General features: G+C 37.4%; 1 protein-coding gene and 1 non-coding gene across 2 annotated transcripts; both read left to right on the plus strand.

The window, feature by feature from the left end:
* The first annotated feature begins 699 nt into the window (after positions 1–699).
* LOC129284026 (purine nucleoside phosphorylase-like) lies at positions 700–18140 on the plus strand. The gene is made up of 6 exons (XM_064104555.1): positions 700–1423; positions 5085–5254; positions 8376–8479; positions 10478–10653; positions 14983–15173; positions 16659–18140. Exons 1-6 carry the CDS (start codon positions 1398–1400, stop codon positions 16865–16867), a joined length of 876 nt encoding a protein of 291 aa, XP_063960625.1. The 5' UTR covers positions 700–1397; the 3' UTR covers positions 16868–18140.
* Positions 14398–14470, plus strand: TRNAK-UUU (transfer RNA lysine (anticodon UUU)). Its single transcript has one exon. It is a non-coding gene; the product is annotated as a tRNA-Lys (tRNA).
* Positions 18141–19614: the final 1474 nt, after the last annotated feature.

Consider the following 19614-nt stretch of genomic DNA (forward strand, 5'->3'; position numbering starts at 1 on the left):
TGCAGCATCGGCTTTTTCATAGCGTGTAAACGCGAGTAACTTGAATCGGCTCGCGGTTCAGAACCGACAATTTGCACCACCACAGTAGTAGGTTCTGAACCGCGAGCCGATGCAGAATCGGCTTTTTTACTAGGTGTAAACAGAAAGCCGATTCTGCATCGGCAATTTGTGCGCATTTCATTTACTTTACCATTGTGACGTAATTGTTAGCGCACTGATCCAGCGTTGTCTTTATTATGAAGTATATTGTTGGTGTGCGTATCATTTCAGGTTTTTGCATCGGCTCGCGGTTCTGAACCGCGAGCCTTAACAACGTGTAAACTCAAACCAAAAGCCGATTCTGCATCGGCTTTTGGTTCTGAACCAAATGCCGATTAAGTGTAAACACGGTAGTAGTTAACTTTTCCCACCGGAAAAAATGGACTATATGTGAGGTCAGCAAGGAAAATTTAATGAGAACGTTGTCCCTATATTATTCGTTTTCTCCTTAATTGCGTACGCTTTCAATGTAACAATCCTAAGCAAAGGATGTGAATGTATGAATATACATATAAATATAGGCCTATGTATTATAAGACAGTATAATAGTGTCATAACATAACATTCACAAAATATATGTAGAAAATGTCTGCAAGTCTTAGACTACGTGACAAACTGTTGACAGTGATGTCAAAAGCGACTTGAACTTTAAACCCCTCCACCGTAATATGATGATAAGCCAAACTCCTAACCGTTGTATATATATTTGCCAACGACTGCATGGCCTGGGGTTCCGGAACGAAATTCGTTAACTAAAAGTATTATTGAAGCCTATAATTGGACTACAACCGTTTGCTATCATCATACGAGGTAGATAAACGCTGCGACAATTCTTCATTATAATTCAATCTGCAGAAATAGCTATAGGGCCATGCTAGGACCGTCCTGAAAACCACTATGAAAGTAATGGAGTGCATTTACCAGCAGCGTCATTGAACTGATAGAGGTGTATCGTTAGAGGTTGAACTACACCGTGTCAAAACTTCGAGATCGAAACGACGTAAAAATCATCAAATAACCGGTTAGGAATCCTAGGTTTCTTCAAGTGTAGAACTGACGGAATCTCGAGAAGCGAAGGTTATTCACAGTTGTTGCGGGTCAATGAACTCTGTATCCATATCGTCTGGCGTACACTGGATCCTTTTTTCACAAAAATATCTCCATAAGTTCTAGTATGTAAGCTGCTTTTTCTTAAAATCATATTTTGACAAGAGGCCGGACAACTTTGAAGGGAGGCTTGCATGGCCTATTTAGTTTAACTCATTCGTAATTCAAGCTGTTTTCGAGCAGTAGGTCTCTCTATACACAGAGGTGGTCATTACATCTGTTGATTGGAGTCTGATTTGGGACGAGTGAATATGACGAATAACAACGTGGAAAACATGTAAGTTCATTGCTCTATTTAATTTTGGTTTCATTTCGGATATACCTGAATGATAATGAAGGCATATGAAGTTACTGCTAACAATAGAGCTACCCTACCAGTGTGAGGGGGGGGGGGGGGGGGGGGGGCGCGGGATTGCCAATTTTGTCTACTGCTGGCTCGTCCACTCACATGCCATTCCGTCCATCAAAATTTCGTGTAACAACCATTTGGTCAAAAGATCACTTCGTCTAGTTACAATTTCGTCTCATAACCAGTTGGTTTAATACTCATTTCATTTTCATTCATTTACACAATTAACACTTAGTCCAACAAACTGGTTATTCGACGAACTGGCGAGTGGACGAATTGGTAGTTGGACCATGTGGATAGTGGACAAACTGATGGTAGGCCAAATGATAGTAGACGAGTTGGCATTAGACGAATTGGAAATAAACCCTAATGCGGAGATACTGGTAGTTGATAGGTCCATGCTCATATGACTGTACCCTACAACAAAATGAGAAAGATAGAGAGAACGTTGTGTGTGGAGGAGGGGGTGTAGGGGTGAGGGTGTGTGGGGTGTGTGTGACAGAGAGATTGAGAGAAAGGAGGAGAGGGACATACAGAAAAAAAAAACCGTATAGAGTGAGGGAGAGAGAAAAAAGAGAGATATGGAGAGAAAGAGAGGGAAAAGGTCAATTCATTTACAAAAGGTTTATTAAAATACTTTCATTGTTGCAAAAGCCGAATTGCAAATATTTACAATACAAACGCATCATCAATATGTAGCAAAGTATATCATGGATACATTTAAATCTCAAATGGAAAAATATGCAAAATACATGTAAATATACCAGTGTGTTGCCATGTACAATAATGAGAGGGAGAGAAAGGAAGAGAGGATGAGAAAGGGGTGGTGGTATAAATACATTAGCGGGAAATGCACGAAATCAAATTCGTGCAAGTTCTACTGTTTTGCCAATGCAACAACATCATTGAATTTTCCATTCTAATGAATTGGTTAATATGAGCTGTGCTTACTGCAAAACTCAGGTGTTGATTTAACACCAGCCGGAATCTTTATATGTCCACACCAGAGAAGTATTGAAACAACACCAGTTTAGAATCAAACCAATGCTGTTTTAATACTAATAGGTGTTGTATAAACACCTATCTGGTGCTAGACCAAAACAAAACTGGTGTAGTGTTACACTTCTCTGGTTTGGACCAGGGACCTGGGAAGCGGGGGTGCTGGGGGTGCTGCGTGTATTATTTTCCATAGACAGCACCCCCACGAAATCAGGTTCCCCCCTGTATTTGTTTAAATATGTTATAATGTACATACTTATCACATCCGACAATCGCAAATCATTTACATAGTCTTTCACATATTCCAATAACATCCCTCCTATAACGCGACTCAATCCGGGACTCAATCAAGTTCCATTTTCCATAAGGAAGCGCACCTCCTGGAAATCTAGTGGTAGGTATGATAAATGACAGAAATTTAATAAAAATGAACGACGTTTTGTAGACCCCCCCCCCCTTCAGAATTTTCCGACACATTACTTGAAATAGTGTTTAAATTCACCCTCTTTCAGATCGGAATATCAAATATTTTCTGCTCGCGCTTCGCGCTCGCATTATTGATTTGTGTAATAAAAAAATGTATTTAGAATGCCCAGATGCTAGGTCTAACTCTAAATACGCGCACTCATGTTTATTCAGATATGCAGCTTGATTTTGGGGGGATACTCCGGGCTGAAAATATTTATATCAAATACATTTTATCAAAATAAATAAATTTTATCAAAATCTGATAACGATTAGTTAAGTTATTTAATTCTAAAGTTTAGTAATATTTTATGAAAATGGTGATATGCATGTCGTCATGAATAATTAATAGGTGGGCTGATGCTGTCACATCCCCACTATTCTAGCTGTTGATTGATTGATTGACAACGAATTTATTCATTCCAAAATTTCAACAAAGTTACAAAGTAAAGCAAAATATAATATAACATTTTGAAATGAAATAGGAACCTTCTGGAAAGCAAAGCTTGTTATTGAAGGTTTCCTTTAATAAATAAGACTTAATTGATTCCTTGTGGAATCAAAATTGTTTCATTTTTTTCATACCAGAATGAATGATATGTCTCCCTGATAATGAAATAAGTTGCAACAAAGAATATTTAATGGACTAAATCAGTTGTCAATTCAACTGTTTTGGTTCTTGAAAAGAAAATATTGAATAAACCTAATTTTATATAATAAAATACAAAAGAACAAGTGGGGAATAATGCTAATCTTTAAAATGTAATAACTGTGATATTCCTTGTCTGATTTTGATCAAATCTTTATTCTTATGTTCGTCTGAGTTTTCTTTATCTGTTCAAACCATGTTACATTCAGTGTGGAGTTTCAGATCAGAATATAAAACAATTTCTGCACGCGCTTCGCGCTCACATTATTAATTTAAGAATTTATCCAATTACCCATAATTTTCTTGATTTACAAAACATGAATAGAATGTCCCGTTTTCAGGTCTGAAATCTCAACTTTGTTTCCGCTCGCGCTTTGCGCTCGCATCAATTGTATAGTTATATACCTATCCTGTTCATGATTAGAAAAGTGCATAAGATGTCTCGTTTTTAGGTTTGAAATCTCATTTTTATTTCTGCTCGCGCTTCGCGCTCGCATCAATTGTATAGTTTTATACCTATCCTCATCATGATCAGAAAAGTACTTAGAATCTCTCGTTTTTTGGTCTAAAATCTCAATTTTGTTTCCGCTCGCGCTTCGCGCTCGCATCAATTGTATATATACCTATCCTGTTCATAATTTAAAAAACGTGCTTAGAATGTCCAGTATTTAGGTCGGAATGTCAAATTTTTCAGCTCGCGCTTCGCGCTCGCATTATTTGATTGCTGATATATGTATCGTCTTCATGGGTAACTGCAAACAGTCCTTAGAACACGTCCATTTCGATCAGGCCAGAGCGTATATAAAAAATATCTGCTCGCGCTGATCGCGCTCACAATTATTATTACATAAATTGTTACATACGCATCTTGGACCACAAACATTGCTCAAAATGTTCAATTTTCAGGACAAAATACATGAAATTTCTACAAAAAAATAGCTCGCACTTCGCGCTCGAATTATCTTATTATATATTCATGTTCTTTTTTAAGAAGAAAGCTAAGAAGTGACTGTCAATTATATGTATATATATATATAGCATATATATATATATATATATATATATATATATATATATATATAACGATATTACACAAACACACATATATATATATATGTGTGTGTGTGGGTGTGTGTGTGTGGTTAATGTGTGTGTGTGTGTGTAATTATGGAAAACTCAATTGTGTCTGTCCCCCCCCCCCCCCACCTCTGAGGAGAGATTTCAGCACCCCCACTGAAAAAATCGTTCCCAGGTCCCTGGTGTGGACATATATAGCTTCCGGGCTGGTGTTAAATCATGGAGCTAGCTCTATGGTTAAATCAACACCGGTGTTTTTCCAGTGTATATTTATGATATTTCTTTAAAGTACACCGTGGGCAATATAGTACATTTTAATATATTCATCATCATGAATCATGAGTTTATAATCTTATCTATTATTCTCTCTTTAAAAAAAATTACTGATGATTTTGTCAGGTTTACTTACGAAGACTACGAGGGGATGGCCGAGTGTCTGTTGTCAAGGCAACCACACCGTCCGAGTATTGGTATCATATGCGGGTCTGGCTTGATTGATCTTGCCAACAAGCTGGAGGAACGCTACAACGTCCCATTTGAGAAGGTGCCAAAGTTTCCAGCCTGTACAGGTGAATATATAATAGTGATTAACCTATAAATGATGACGACGACGATAGTGATGACGATAATGATTAGGTTTCTCAGTAATATCTCTGTCACTCGTTATGCTAAACTGATATTATCCTGTCAAAACTTTACTAAACTTTTATTACTTGCTCTACTCACTACTACTAACCATGCTAACTGGCTACTACTACTACTGCTACTACTACTACCACCACCACTACTACTACCACCACCACCACCACTACTACTACCATAGGCGGATCCAGGGGGGCCCGGGCCCCCCTATTGGCGGAGCGTAAAAAATAAAAAAAAGGGGAAGGAAAAAAAAAGAAGGGAAAAGTGAGAAGAAAAAAAAGAAGGGGAAACATAAGCGGAGGAAGACGAGTGAATAAAATAAGATGAGGGGAACACTTGGAAAATGATTTTAACAATCTTTTATATCGGGATATAAAATTTTTGCTCGCGCTTCGCGCTCGCATTGCATTTTATGTGATTTACATATTTTGCTCAATATGGATCTTAAAATATCAAATTTTAAAGTCAATATACAAAACATGTTTCAGCTCGGAAATTGAACTTTCATTATTTGTTTGATTTACAAATTTATTTTTAAAAAGTGCTCTGTAAAAATTTCCGTTTTATGGTCTGAATATTAACATTTTCTGCTCGCGCTCGCAAAATTTGATTTGTTCGGTACCTATTATTTTCCTGTATTCCATAAAGTTATCAAAATATCCCTATTCAGGTCAGATTGTCAAAACGTATCAGCTAACGCTGCACGCTCGCATTTTGATTGGTGAGTTATGTATATCTTAATATTAATTCTAAAACAAACTACTTAAAATCCCCATTTCATGAAAGTTTATGAAAAATTTCCGCTCGCGATTTGCGCTCGCATTGATTGTTGAAAGATATTAACTCATGCATCTTATTCATAATTACAAAAGTGCTTTAAGTGCAGTTTTCAGGCCATGATATTAACAGATTTCGCGCCCTCATGCTTTGGAAGAGAATAGGAAAATAGTCATCATTTTCATATGATGACATAATGTCCTTAGATGACATAATGTCCTTATCCCAGTCCTATGTCAAAACTCAAAGTAATAATAATGAAACATATCAGCTCTTTTTTAACTGTGATCCATATCTACCTCGCAATTTCAGATCAGAATATCATGTATTTTTAGCTCGCGCTTTGCGCTCGCTTATTTGATTTTCATGATTAGAAAGGTATTTAGGATACCCAAATTCTAGGTCGAAAACTGAAACACACGGGCGCATGTTTATTCAGATACGCAGCTTGTTCTCTATTTAAATCATCCAGTTTCAGATCATGATATCAAAAATTGTCTGATCGTGCTTTGCGTTCGCATTATTAATGTAGGAAAATTTCCAATTACTCATCCTTTTCATGAATTACAAAACATGAATAGAGTGTCCAGAATTTTTCTGCTCGCGCTTCGCGCTCGCATCAATTGTTTAGTTATATACTGATCTAATTTCCATTCTTCAGGTAGAAATGTCAACATTTTCAGCATTTTTTATCAGATCAAAACGTATATTAAAAATGTATTAAAAAAATTTCTGCTCGCGCTTTGCGCTCGCATTATTAATGTAGGAAGATTTCCAATTACTCATCCTTTTCATGATTTACAAAATATGAATAGACTGTCCCATTTTTAGGCTTAAATCTCATTTTTTTCGCTCGCGCTTCGCACTCATTTCAATTATTTCAATTATATACTTATAATTTTCCATTCTTCAGGAAAAAATTCGATTTTTTCAGCTCGCGCTTCGCGCTCGCATTATTTGATAGTTGAGTATGTAACGTCTTCAAAGCCAACAAGCTGCCGTTAACAGATCCCTTTTTATCAGATCAAAACGTATATTAAAAATTCCTGCTCGCGCTTCGCGCTCGCAGTAATTATTTAGTTGGATACACATCTCGTTTAGGATCATAAACATTGCCCAAAATGTTTAAATTTGAAGACAAAATACATAAAATAAACAAAAAGCTCGCGCTTCGCGCTCGCACTTTTTTAATAAGGCTTATGATATTATATATATATATATATATATTATAAAGCTTAAAAGTAACTATTAGGACGACCCCTTCAAAGAAACAAACAAAAATCAACTTCGAGCGGCCGATCGGGGAAAATGTGGCTGAAAAAAAATTCCGGCCCCCCCCCCATTGGCGAAGGCTGGATCCGCCCCTGACTACTACCACCACCACCACCACCACCACCACTACTACTACCACTACTAGTACTACTACTACTTTTACTACTGCTACTAGTGCTGCTGCTTCTGCTACTACTACTTCTCCTAAATACCTCTACTAAGTACTAACTACACTATAGAACATACTTCTTCTTATTCTACTTCTATTACAGTAGTGGCAGCAGTAGTGGTGATGGTTGTGGCGTAGTAGTAGTAGAAGTAGTACTGGCAGTAGAGAAAACAGAAGAAGAATGCGAAGAAGAAGAAGGAAAAAGAACATAAGAAAAAAAAGAAGAATAAGAAAAAATAGAAAGATGAAGAAGAAGAAGAGGACGAAGAAAAAACAGAATAAAAAAAGAAGTAATATCAGAAAAGGATGAAAGAGAATACGAAGAAATGAAATGAAAAGAAGTGGATTTAGAAAGAAGAGGAGGGATAGACATGAACTAACTTAAAGTGATTGATAAAAAATCTGAGCTAGAAGGTCACACTTGTCACCTGTGTCTGTGATATGTTACAAAAATGAAGCCCAGAAAAAATTGCGTTCAAAAATAATTATTTAGTGCTTCAAAAATTGAAATATAAAGTGACCGAAAACACCATCTTAATTTCATCCCATACACTTATGTGTACTATTTAGGCGTCTATAAGACGCCTATTTACAAAATCGGGGTTTGCCTTGTAGTTTTAGCTTTTCATTCTCAATAATGGTTGTTTTCAGGGTTTATTAGTTCTAATATATGCACTTGTACACATGTTTCATCTTGGTTTGAGAATTTTTTTAATCGGCTGCTCACAAAGTTAAACAATACCTTTAAAGTGTATGGTATGAATAAAATAAAATGTAAAATGGACATTGATCACTTGATACTCTTTCTCTCTCCTTTCTCACCTTCAAAGTCGAAGAGCAAAAGGGTGAGTTTTGCTTTGGAACTCTAAAAGGAAAGACAGTGGTGATGATGCGAGGACCATTCCATTTATACGAGGGGTGTCCAGCATGGAAGGTGAGAGGGGAATTCAGTTCCTAATGTTGTCTTTCTTCGACGCATGATTGATAAAATGTTTAAACCCAATTCAAAATACCGGCTACAAACTATCGTATACCGCGTCACTTAAAAATAAAGCAATACGATTAATTATTCTGGAATTAGTTTCTCGACAATGCATTTGGTATATGATCTAGTTTTTTTAGATAATATTTCTCATGCAAAAAAGGGCGAGTTGACTCATTCAGCTCATAAAATCGTACTTAATTCTCGAATTTCAAACGTGTTAAATATTTATTTCCATTCAGTACTTCAGTACAATCATTCATGCACTTGATCATTCATTCATTCATCAATTCATTCATCCATCCATCAATTCGTTCGTTCATTAATTTATTTATTTCATTCATTCATTCCTATATCCATAATGAGGTGAGTACGTCCCTCATTCCCCCATCCACCATATTCTCACTCACTCACTCATCCATCCACCTACTCACTCATTCACTCTCTCACTCTCTCACTCATTTACTCACCACTCACTGATGCTCACTCAATATCTCACTTCCTCATCCACTCTCACACTATATCCGGATGACTCATCCATTCAAAACCCTACTAAATTCCACACTCACCCACCCACCTATCAACTCACCCTCTTACCCATCACGCCCTAACGAATCAATCGATCACTCACCAACTGCATCGCCCACTCATTCACTCACCGACTCAATCAATCACCCATCTACCCACCCAATTTCGCACTCAATTACTTTCTCATCCACTCATACTCACCCAATCACTCAGTTACTCATCAGCTAACCCGCCACCACAGTACCCACTCACCCAATCACATCCTCACCAACTCACTCTTTCACCCACACCCTCTCTCACGAATTCACTCATGCAATCAATCAATCACTCACCCACTTTCCCCTATCTTCAACCTATATTTTTTTGTTTTGAATACATGTTACCCACCCACTCACCCCCACCCACTCACATCAGCTAAACCGCCACCACATTCACCTAATCAATCAATCAATCAATCAATCCATCCATCAATCAATCAATCAGTCAGTCAATCAATCAATGAATCAGTCAATCAATCAATCAGTCAGTCAATCAATAAATCAGTCAATCAATCAATCAATCAGTCAGTCAATCAAATCAACCAATCAATCAATCAATCAATCAATCAATCAATCAATCAATCAATCAATCAATCAATCAGTCAATCAATCAGTCAATCAATCAGTCAGTCAATCAATCAATCAATCAATCAGTCAATCAGTCAGTCAATCAACCAATCAACCAATCAATCAATCGACCATCAATCAATCAATCAATCAATCAATCAATCAATCAATCAATCAATCAATCAATCAATCAATCAATCAATCCATCAATCAATTAATCAATTAGTCAATCAACCATCAATCAAACAATCAATCAATCAATTAAACAATCAATCAATCACATACTTACCAACTCACTCTATCACCCACACCCTCACTCACGAATTCACTTATGCAATAACTCACTCACCCACTATCCCCTATCTTCAACCTACATGTAACCCACCCTCTCACATCAGCTAAACCGGTTCCACATTCACATACCCACTTAATCAATCAATCAATCACATACTTACCAACTCACTCTATCACCCACACCCTCACTCACGAATTCACTCATGCAATAACTCACTCACCCACTATCCCCTATCTTCAACCTACATGTAACCCACCCTCTCACCCCCACCCACTCACATCAGCTAAACCGGTTCCACATTCACATACCCACTTAATCAATCAATCAATCAACCATCAATCAATCAATCACATACTCACCAACTCACTCTATCACCCACACCCTCACTCACGAATTCACTCATACAATCAATGCACCCACTCACTCTCACACGCTCCCCTGTTCTCCACCTACCCACTCACTCACCCCCACCCACTCACACACTCTGTCTTAATCTTTGTCTATCCATTCTCTCCTCACTAGGTTGCATCCCCTATCCGTGTCATGAAGGTGATGGGAGTTGATACGGTGATCGTGACGAGTGCGAGCGGTGCTCTCAACCCCGTGTTCAACCTCGGCGACATCATGGTCAACATCGACCACGTCGGCATCCCATCCCTCGCAGGGACAAACCCACTCGATGGCAAAAACGATGAAAGGTTGGTTAGGTTCTTCTTGTTCTTTTCTTTGTGCCTGTTTCATAAAGAGCCACAGGTATTTAACTCTACCAATTTGGCAAATAATATGGTAACATTCCTCAGCAGCCAATCCGAATGAAGGTTTTCACAGTAGTTACTGACAATGATGGTAAAATTAGTATAGTATATCTACGCGAAATGTCCCCTTGTGTTTTTGTTGTTTATCTTCTTCTTCCTGTTGTTGTTTGTCGTTTTCCTCCTTCTTTTTCCTTCGTCTTCTTCATCATCATCGTCACTATCTTCTTCCTCTTCTTCATGTTCTTTTTCGACTTTCTCCTCCTTCTTTTTTTTCCATTCTTCTTCATCATCATCATCATCTTCTTCTTATTCGTCTTTCTTCATCTACGTTTTTTCTCTACCTTCTACTTTTTCTTTTTCTTCTTCCTAAGATGGTGAAGATGGTGATAGTGATTATGATTATGCTAGGCCGAATCCGAAGGCATGATTGACTTACACTGTATTACACTTTTAATGTCATTGCTCGTGGCTTTTCAGACATTTCAACACTATCCGGATTAAATCCCACTTGTATTTCATTGATATCGAGATAAACGATTAATAGTCTGTTTCTACTATTCCTCCATGAATTAAATACCATTAATAATTAACATTATCATTAACATAATAAACAGGATGTGCAAATAACGGAAGATTTTCACCGTAACCATGTATTGCGTTTTTTGGTTGTTTATTCTCAGCCCGGTTAGCTCAGTCGGGCTTAGGAATATTTTTTATAATTTATTTATTCATTTATTTATTTATCTTTTATTCATTTTTCTATTTTTGATTTTTTATATACACACTTGAAATGTTGGGCAACATACTTTCCACTGTGTTGGGTAATGTAAGTTGGTAAAGATATTTTTCTGGGCAATCGATTTTAAGATCTTTGCAGAAAATGAAAGTACAAGTCCTACCCTATTTATAACTAAATTTATTTTACTTTCTGAAATATGAGAGGATTTTCACGGCGATGCCATACAAGTTTTTAATAAAATGCGCAAATCCCATTGGAAACGTGTACTGTAACAGAGCGATACGATGTTTTGACTGACCGCGATTTCAATGCGCGCGGTCAACCAAACCGTCGTATCGGCACTTGGCACTGCATTGACTTTGCACGTGAAAAGCAATACGACATTTTGACTGATCGCACGCATTGAAATCGCAGTCAGTCAAAACGTCGTATCGCTTTTACCCTATGGCGTTTTTGTACAGGGAAAATCAATGTCGCTCAAACTGAAATTACAAGCATGCAGCTCTTTTGCAATATTTTCTCGGATCCTTACTTTTGTGTAAAAATGAAGATACCAATGTCAAGCAATTTTCTTGATCTTTCCAACCATGTATTTTTCAAGCAATGTTGTATAGCTGGGGAACTAAAGTGTGAAAATTATAGTAACGTTTGAAGTCGATTTTCTCTGATTTGGGTTTGCACCGTCGTATGTGTGATACGACGGTTCGGATGACCTCCTACGATTTATTACCCGATTGAAAATCAAGCGTCCGATTACTCCCTAGCCTTTGTGTAAGGGGACCCAGGTTTTAAATTTGTAACCGGTATGATGCGAAAACGAAATCACAGTGCGTTTTAAACATGGTAAAATAAAGGTTTATCTGAATCTAGATGGCTACAAATTTTTTGAATGTTACAATTTTCATTTACCGGATTTAAAAAGAGCAAGTCCTTGTGGGTGCTTTAGCTATTCGTCTGTAACGAAAGACTGCACAAACGGCTGGTAACCATTTCTTGGAAACTAGATCAACCACCGGTGTAGACATGGTGTGTACCATTTACCGTAATAAATGGTCACCAGTCGCTCGTGAACTCGCTCGTAACTCACGAACAGCTTTATCGTGTTTACCGAACGCGCATCTGGCTCCGTAGCACAAGGGTTAGAGGTCAGTCGTACATTGCACTCAATGCAATCAATCGTAAAGATATCATCCTGCGATGATTGCTATCAAGCTTTGTGTTACGAGCCCATGATCTTTATATTGATACCTTGCATGTGCAACTAACACCATGCGTGGCTGAATGTATTTTTTGTGGGAAACAAGAGATAGGCCAATTGATTCTGTTTCCCCCCAAGTTTTGGTAACATGGGTGAAGTGAATTGAAACTTACACACTGCAAAACCTCCGGTGTTGATTTAACACCAGCCCGGAATCTATGTATGTCCACACCAGAAAAGTATTGAACACCAGTTTGGAATCAAACCGATGCTGTTTTAATACTATAATTGGTGTTGTATAAACACCTTTCTGGTGTTAGACCAAAACGATACTGGTGTTGTTTAACACTTCTCTGGTGTGGACATATATATATTCCGGGCTGGTGTTAAATCAACACCGGAGTTTTTGCAGTGCACCATGACGCGTTTCATACATAGGCCTACTGGCGTATTTTCATAACCACTATGCAGACACTTTATACAAAGCACCAATACGTTGGAAATGCAAGTCAAATCACAAAGGACAGCTGAGAGTTATTTTTTTTTCCATTTGGTCGTAAGTTCGACCAGGGCAGCAGATCGTCCGAAGATTCGGACCAGGCGAAAATTGCAAATTATGTCGTTTACCCAGAATTCCATACGAAACTGCTTTTTATGATCAGCGATTTTTGACAAAGGTTGATTAGGTGTGTTATAGGGCTTTTGAGGAAAAAAATAGATTATCTGCGTCATATAAAGCGTCTGCGAACTGATTGCGAAAACAACGCTAATAATACATGTAGGTTTGAACGCCCCTTTAGAAAAGAAAAACTGCGATCTTAAAAGCTTTTTGAATTTTTTTGTTTAATAAGCAAGTGCATATGTTGATGACACTTTCATTGGATCGAAGATCGAGTCATCGGATTAATTTCAAATTAAAATAAATAACAAAAAATGCTTTTTACTTTAAAAACATCATGGCGTAGCCCGGTTAGAGCATCAGACTTTTAATCTGAGGGCAAAGGGTTCAGGTCCCATACAAATAAAATAATATTCACGATGCTCCAAACACTGACACCTTCAAGAAGCGACTCAATACACACCTTTTCAAGACTCAGCACCTATAGTTGTGTTTTCAATTTCGTTTTCTTGTCAATTTGTACTTTATTTATGAATTATATGATTCTATTTGAATATTTCTTGTTTGTACTCAGCGCTTTTAAACATTTGTCTAAAGCGCTCTATAAGTATTAATAAAAAAATAATAATAATAGTGATATCTTATTGAGCGCGCACACCGTCCAGAGACGCTCATGGGGCTAGTGCATGCAGTTCCTATTATTATTGTTATTATTGTTGTTAGTGTTATTATTGTTATTATTATCATCACATACCTCCCTTTAATAGTCGCATCGTTCATCAAGTAAATTTATATTAGTAGTAAACCAAAGGCTATGGTTATAAATGAGAAGAAACGGGTGATTAGATGAATGAAAAAAAATGACAAAAAAATCTTAGTTCGCTGGGTTATGTAATATGAGTCAGATGCGTTGCTATGTCGGTTCATAACACAGACGTAAACTCGCACATCATTTCATGTTCATGATGAAATAGCTACCAAGCTTCATATTATTTCCAGTCGTGTCTTTTTCACGGAGCATAAAGCATTATTGAAATGATTTTTTATTCAAAATGAGTATGACATGTGACTGGAATGAATAATTTCTTCCTGAACAGTGAACAATCTTGTAATCAGAATGTTTTCCACGAAGCCCGGTTAGCTCAGTCGGTAGAGCATCAGACTTTTAATCTGATGGTCAAGGGTTCAAGTCCCTTATCGGGCTCACATTTCCTTTTCCCACTTCTATTCTCGATATATATATTTTTTTACTAAAAAGCAAATTGTTGGACAAGAACACTATAAGAAAATACAATTTCAATAAGAAGTTATTTGAAAATAGTTGAATCTACATGTGAATGCTACCTTAAATGCAGGTTGATGTTTTCTTTATAATTTTCCTCTTTTTGCCACTTAAAAGTGTCTTCTCGTACAAGGACATCACATTTAAGAAGCCGCTCTTCCTTCACCTACCATTTGCTTGTCATTGGCCCGAATTCACAAAGGTGGTTGTGGAAACCCACGGTTGAGTCCATGGTTTATGCAGATTTCCTGTATAAAATACGCTTAATTTAGTGCGTATCGGGTGCGTGTATAAAAAATGTCCAACGCTGATGCGCGCTTTTGTTACAGTGCGCCAAATTGACGCCTGTTGCCGTAGTAATCCACGCTATTTTATTAACGAGTCCACTGTTTTCATTCATGACTCCACTCTTCTTGTTTCCTTATCGTTTATAGGTTCGGTTCGCGGTTCGTCGATATGAACAAGGTCTACGATGAGAAGCTGCGCATGTCGGCTCTGAGGGTCGCCGAAGAGCTCCGCCTTGCCCCCTTCACCAAGCAGGGCGTTTACCTGATGGTCGGGGGCCCCTCCTACCCGACTCCTGCTGAGGCTCGTTTTCTTCGCTCTCTCGGAGGAGATGCCGTAGGTTAGTAAACAAAAAAAAGGGGGATGGAAAGGAAAAATGCCCGGAAAACGGGGTGGGGCTACTGAAAATGAAAAAAAAAAATATGCAGGAAAAGAGAAAGAAACTGGTAAAAAAGAGGAGAGAGAATGTACAAGGGTACGAACAAAAGAGTATGATGGTAGGCCCCAAGTCTGCGCACCTAACAATTTGAGTTAAGATTTAACATGAATTTCTTCTTATTTCACAAAATCTTTCAGTTAATAATGTTCCTTATATTATTAAGAGTAAGTGTACCAAATTTCTCATTAAAAAATGAAAGAAAATATAGGATTTTTTTGAAAAAACCTCGGGCTGTAATTTTCAGATTGAAAAAAAAATGATACTCCATGTCTGCGCACTCATTCACTTTGCACACGATTCGGGGATTTTGATGAGAAAGGCTGCATTTTGAGGCCGTCATATGAAATGCCCTGAATTCATTATTTTCCCACCATTTTGAGTCGGAATGTTTTATGAATACCTGTCTATGTATTGCATGTGTAAAGTTTGTGCTCGTTGCGTATCTTCTTTTACTAGAATCGCGCAGATACGCGTGTGCGCAGACAAGGGGGACTGCGCAGACTTGGGGGAACTTGCCATACGTATACTAAAAAGGGACTTCAGTACTTCAGGCTCGGATCCAGAACCAAATTTAAATTTTGCTTCTCAAGGGGGGGGGGGCGGCCCCCCCCCCCTTTGAGAAGCCAATTTTAAATTTGTAATGTAAAAATGCCATTAAAACAGAGGTGTACCCCTTTTTTTTTAAATTGAAGACTTTTTTTTTTTTTTTGGCTTGTCAAATTTTTTCGGTTACGAAATATCCTTAATTTGTGGTGGAAATCCTTTTTTGGGGGGCTTGTCAAAAGTTTCCTCCGAAAAATTTAGCCCCCCCCCCCTTTTTGGAAAATCCTGGATTCGCCCCTGGTAGGCTTGGTCATCTTACTAGATAATCCTGACCAAAAAAATTACGCAAACAAACCCTCACACAATAAAGGCAAATATATGTTTTTTCCCCGTATCCTATCAAAATAACAATTCGCTGATTACAGAGGGGCACAGTTCTAACATGAATCGTGAGAATATAAACAATGTACTAAAAACAATTATTTTACAATTGATTTTGAGTATCGTCCTAAGCGAAAGCTATCATTACTTTTACATTCCTTCTTCGAGTTCATTCAAAATATCACCATTCTTTTTAGGTTATAAACAAACCATTTTTACCAAGACGAACACGCATTATTCACGTTTTTTTTATTGGATCATTATAAGCTTGATAAGAGAATTTTGATATTTTTTTCTTTCGCGAGGAAGAATGGTTAATTACCAGAATATTAAAAAGTGGAGATATGCCATTTAATCTGTCTATACATAGTTACATACGTATTAGTGCTGCTCTGGTTGTTGTCATGATACTGTATAAACATGGTAAACCGTGATATAATGACCTTTTATTCCAACATTCAGGAATGAGCATAGTACCGGAAGTGGTGGCTGCAAGGCATTGTGGGATGCGAGCACTGGGGTTATCCTTGATCACGGATCTGCTGACCATGGATTACGGGGCTGCCGGCGTCGTCGCCCACGACGAGGACGTGTTGGAGACGGCGAAATGGCGGGCGATGGCCATGAATGATTTGGTGGTCGGCGTGGTAGAGAGACTGGATTGCGAATGACTAGATCATCGATTGCAGACTCTCACCAAAGCGAAAAGGATCGCGGTCGATCTCGTCCGTGTGCTCATTGTCCGCCTCGTTGTCAGACGTACTGAAACTTTCGTCAAACAATGGATGGTTGATCAAGGAATCGCTTAATGCAAGGACTTGTATGTTTTTTTTGGACCGTAATATATAATATTTTATCCGACAGTTACCCTAGAGGCTGTGCTTGTGAGCCAATCAAAAAGCAAGGAGGCCCAACAACTTGTCGGACAAAAATGTTAATGAAAAGTGGGGCGGGCCTGCCCCGTCGCAGAAGGAGCGAACTACCCCCGGGCAGTCATTTTCTTTTCTCTTGTTTTTAGCAAAATGTACAACATATTTTGAAGTATCAAAGGCATCTTTCAGTAAGCAAATATCACACCTTTCTAAAAAATACATTATAACTGCATACATGAATGCCTATTAAAAAATACAAGAAATTTGAAAAAAATTATATTTTAAACTATTAGATTTGATTTGACTTTATTTTACATATTTCACAAGTACACACAAAATTATGAAACAATATCAGAAAACTTATGAGAATACAAATCAGACAAGGCATAACAATTAATTCAAATTAAAGAAAATAGCGATTTGGAATTGAAGACAATTTAAAAGAGTGAAATATGAGGGAACCTGCATAAAAAGCAAGGCTTGTTAAGTCTGCAGGATCCAGAAAAAAAAAATCGGTCTTAATGAGGAGAGGACAGGTAAGTAAATTGATTATAACAAAGAATGCCAAAATGTGACGATTGTGTAAGGAATACAAAAAAAATAAAAAATGAAAATAAAAAAGAGTCCGCCACTCTATGACTATTATTTATTACTCATTACTCGGCCAGAGCGTATTAAAAAAGTACATGAATATAAAAGTTTACAAAAGGAAATTATAAGAATTGATAAGCATCGCTTTCAATTTACGTTTTAATATATTAAGTGAGGCACTATGTACCATATCATCGGGAAGATCGTTCCAAAACCTGGGCCCTTCGAAAGCAATTGTCCTTTGAGCAAGGAGAGTGCGAGTACGCGGAATGTGATAGGAGTCACTTAGCCGGGTGGGATATGTGTGGATTCGATTGTTCCTTTGAAATATAGAAACAAATGTATCAGGCAATTCACCTCTTGAAAGCTGAAACATAAATATACCAACTTGAAATGCATATATATCAGAAATTTTGAGTACTTTATTTTGGAAAAATAATGGGTTTGTATGGGAATAAAAACCAACTTGATTAACCACCCTAATTGCTCGTTTTTGTATCGTAAATATTTTATCAATTAAGGTTGTATTGCAATTACCCCAGGCCAATATTCCAATATTCCATAATTCATATGGAATAAAACAAGTGTAGAATATAATGTTTTTAATATGTGATCGGGAAAAAAATATTTTAGTTTATTCAAAATAAACTATGGCCTCGAAACGGACGAGTTGCCGTATTCTTCTGGAATTCCGAGCAGATGAGCTTTTGCCAAGGTATGTTGCTACCTTGGGTCAGGGTTACCATGGTAACATTTAATACATCATCAATAAAGCCTACATCCATCACAGAAAAGTGGAAATCACGTGGTGGGCGGACTTGCCCCGGGGGCGGATTAGCCCCGCTCTTCCCTATGTTCGCTATACAAATCCTATAGTATTATTATTATTATCTCTTGTCCACAACATGATGTTATGTTGGTATATTAAACAGCAACCGGACTTCTTCCAGAAATTTAGGGTTATTGTTCTATATTCTATCAAATGGGGCCTTTTTTCATTCACTTTTCTTTCCAATTCAAGTCCTTCCGTAGGATATGAGCTGTTCCTAGCAAGCTTGCCTTCTGTATCGTTTCAAAGGACACCTCGACTCCTAGAACAGCCAGAAAGCTTCTGTGTCTTGTCACAGTTCCTAAGGCTCCGATGACTATTGGTACCACCTTCGTCTTCACCTTCCATATCCTTCTCAGCTCCCATGCCAGATTGTTATACTTCTGTATCTTTTCCTCCTCTTTACGCCAAGCTCTGCAGTCTCCTGGAATCGAAATATCTACGATAAGACATTCCTTATCCTTCTTCTTTAAGAGAACGATGTCTGGTCGCCTAACTTAAATAATTATTGAATAATAATAATAATAATTATTATTATTCTGATATGTCGGTTTAACCCCAGACCACACTTCCATGGCATGCTGGGTTTCAAATTGGCCAAGGAATCACGCCATCTGTTGGCTCAACTGCTTAAAGGACAAGTCCACCCCAACAAAAAGTTTATTTGAAAAAAGGAGAAAAATCCAACAAGCAAAACACTGAAAATTTCATCAAAATCGGATGTAAAATAAGAAAGTTATGACATTTTAAAGTTTCGCTTAATTTCACAAAACAGTTATATGCACATCCTGGTCAGTATGCAAATGAGGAGACTGATGACATCACCCACTCACTATTTCTTTTGTATTTTATTATATGAAATATGAAATATTCTAATATTCTCCTCCTTGTCAAGTCAAACAAAGTTTTATTTCTCCCTGAACATGTGGAATTACCATTATTTTAACAGTTTATGGTTAATTTAAGTTGGTCCTTATTGTCAAATTTGTAAAAATTGAAATATTGTATTATTCAAACAATAAGAAACAAAAGAAATAGTGAGTGATGGACATCATTGACTCTCTCATTTGCATATCGCTGAATTGTGCATTTAACTCTTTTGTCAAAAATAAGCGAAACTTTAAAA

The sequence above is a fragment of the Lytechinus pictus genome, chromosome 9 (genome assembly GCF_037042905.1).
Source record: "Lytechinus pictus isolate F3 Inbred chromosome 9, Lp3.0, whole genome shotgun sequence".
Classification (NCBI taxonomy): Eukaryota; Metazoa; Echinodermata; class Echinoidea; order Temnopleuroida; family Toxopneustidae; genus Lytechinus; species Lytechinus pictus.